Below are 2,802 nucleotides of genomic sequence, written 5' to 3' on the forward strand. Positions count from 1 at the left end.
CAGATGATCAGCAACGCTGGGAGCGAGCGGTAAAGCCGATGAAGATGCCAGGTCTGTCCCCACGTGCTCCACCATCGCAGTTTCGACGTCTGTCACCTCACTTGACCTGATGCAGCCGCAGCAGCTTGGGCTCGAGTTAGGGCCATAACGCTACAAGATGGCACCGGTTATATTTCAACTGAGTATTGACCTATCACGAAAAAGTCTATTTCTACCACTCAGAAGCTCAGAGAGAGAATACAGGGTGCGGACACGTCAACAATTTCAGAATGAGGTTTTTTGTACCCTGTGCAGCAGTGCTCCCACTGTGTTCGTCCGAGGCTTGCACACACGTCAGTAGTGACCATCTAATGTTGGTAGCCGGGCTCACGTACACCTTCAGTCAGAACGGTGACATTTTCCCCATAAACTAAGGCTAGCAAATGCAAAATCAACGCCAAGTGCTGAGAGAAACTACCTCCGAGCCATCACGCGCTCGGCTTACTCATCAGCCGCCTTCGTTACCTCCAGGTCCTTGAACATGGAAATTGCTTCCTCGAGCGTCTTGGTACCCCTGACCTTGTTGTCGCGCGTACGGATGTTGACCGAGCGCGTCTCCTTCTCGTGCGCGCCCACCACCAGGATGAAATTGTAGTGAGCCATCTGACCTTCACGGATCTTCTTGTTCAGCGTCTTGCCCGAGTCATCAATTTCCACATCAAAGCCAGCGCGGAACAGAGCGTCCTTGACCTCGTAGCCGTAGTCCACGAAGGCAGCGCCCACCGTCACGATGAGGATCTGACGCGGCGACAGCCAGAACGGGAACTTGCCAGCGTAGTGCTCCACCAACACGGCCACAAATCGCTCCAGCGATCCGTAGATAGCGCGGTGGATGATCACCGGGCGCTTGAAGTTCTCGGCGTCATCCGTACGGTACTTCAGGTTGAAGCGGATCGGCAGCTGGAAGTCGAGCTGCACGGTAGCACATTGATGCTGACGCTTCAGGGCGTCCGTAATCATAATGTCGATCTTGGGACCGTAGAAAGCACCATCACCCGGGTTCACCACCCACTTGCCAGCACCCACAAACTCGTCCAGAGCCTGAGCCAGCTGCGTCTCAGCACGTTCCCACTGCTCCAGCTCGCCCATAGCCTTCTCAGGTCGAGTCGACAGCTCCAAGTTAAACTCAATACCGAACACGTCGTACACATACTTCATGAAGGTGAGAAAGTCCAGAACCTCTTTCTTGATCTGGTCGTCACGGCAGAAAATGTGGGCATCATCCTGCTGGAAGCGACGCACACGTGTCAGACCCGTTAAAGCACCACTCAACTCGTTGCGGTGTAGTACACCACAGTCGGCGAGACGAATAGGAAGCTCACGATACGATCGTTGACGGAAGTCGAACATCAGCGACGCAGCCGGACAGTTCATGGGCTTGAGTGCGTACTCCTGACCTTCGACGTCAAATACGAACATGTTCTCCTTGTAGTGCTGCGCGTGACCCGATATGTTCCACAGCTCCATGTTGTAGATGTTAGGAGTGATGATCTCCGTATATCCGCGTGCACGGTACTGCTCCCGAATGAACTTCAGCAGCTTGAAGTAGATGGCTGAACCGTGAGGCAGCCAGAAACCGCTGCCAGGACTCAGAGAGTGGAAGAAAAAGAGCTCTTCACTCACACCGAGACGACGGTGATCACGCTTAGCAGCTTCAGCCTGGAAGTGCTTCCACTCCTTCATTTTGTTCTTGTCTGGGAACGAGATGCCATACACACGCTGCAGAGCGTCGTTCGTGGTCTTGCCCAGCCAGTGCGAGCTCGACGTACGCGTGACTGCCAGAGCCTTGATCTTGCCCGTATGAGGCACGTGTGGCCCACGGCACAGGTCGATAAGGGGCCCGCAACGATAGGCCGTGGTCTTGCCTCCATCAGGGATCTTGGTGGAAATGATCTGCGTCTTGAAGACGTTGTCAGCGAACATCTCGAGTGCCTCCTCCTTGCTGAGCACGATACGCTCGAATTTCTGCTTGTCCTTAACGACCTTCTGGCAGGCCTTTTCGATGACGCTCAAGTCGCTCTCAGGGATCGTCTCCGTTCCCATGTACGAGTCATAGTAAAAGCCTCCCTCTACAGGGGGGCCAATCGTCAAGTGTGCGCCCTTGATTGTCTCCAAACTCTCGCCTAGAATGTGGGCACTCGAGTGCCAGAACACCATGCGGCCTTCCGCGTCGTTGAACTTCAGCAGCTCCAGTCTGCAGTCGCCGATAAGGGGGCGGAAAACGTCCCAGAGCTCGCTAGAGTCAGCCACGGCACCGCAGCAGGATTCGCCAGCCTTGTCGCTGGCCTCGTTACCGTCCACGTCAGCGGCCGTGACGCTGAATGGGTCCTCAGGCTTGCCACGGTAGGTGACGCGAGCCACGACGACCTGGTCAGCCAAGCCCTGCGATATCCCGAGTGCCACGTCCAGCGGCGTCGTCTGCCAGGCTATACCCTCCTTCACCGCGCCGTCGGGTAGCGTAATCTTGATGGGGTTTTGCTTAGCAGCCAGCTCCTCCTGCTGCTTCTTCTGCTCCGCCATAATGCGGTCGTACACGGCCACACGAGCCGCCACGAAGGGAGGATTGGGCGTCAGAGTGAACGGACCGCCGATCTTCGACTCACTCGCGGCACCCGTCACCTTGGGTCCGCTCTCCTTCGTCAAACGCGTTTGCACACGCGCGGGTTCACTGCTCATCTCTTCTGGCAATGGGGGGAGGTCGCCAAACCGGAAATATGAACCAATTGACTGGATCGCGCCAATTTACTACTACATGGTAGCATA

The 2,802-nt window shown here is 55.9% G+C and overlaps 1 protein-coding gene across 1 annotated transcript; it reads right to left on the minus strand.

Moving 5' to 3' along the window:
• Positions 1-480: 480 nt before the first annotated feature.
• Positions 481-2,715, minus strand: PITG_21071 (threonyl-tRNA synthetase; the record flags this gene model as incomplete). Its single annotated transcript, XM_002895100.1, has 1 exon — positions 481-2,715. One exon carries the CDS (start codon positions 2,713-2,715, stop codon positions 481-483), a length of 2,235 nt encoding a protein of 744 aa, XP_002895146.1.
• Between the last annotated feature and the right edge of the window lie 87 nt (positions 2,716-2,802).

This window comes from Phytophthora infestans, genomic scaffold (genome assembly GCF_000142945.1).
Source record: "Phytophthora infestans T30-4 supercont1.259 genomic scaffold, whole genome shotgun sequence".
Taxonomy (NCBI): domain Eukaryota; phylum Oomycota; class Peronosporomycetes; order Peronosporales; family Peronosporaceae; genus Phytophthora; species Phytophthora infestans.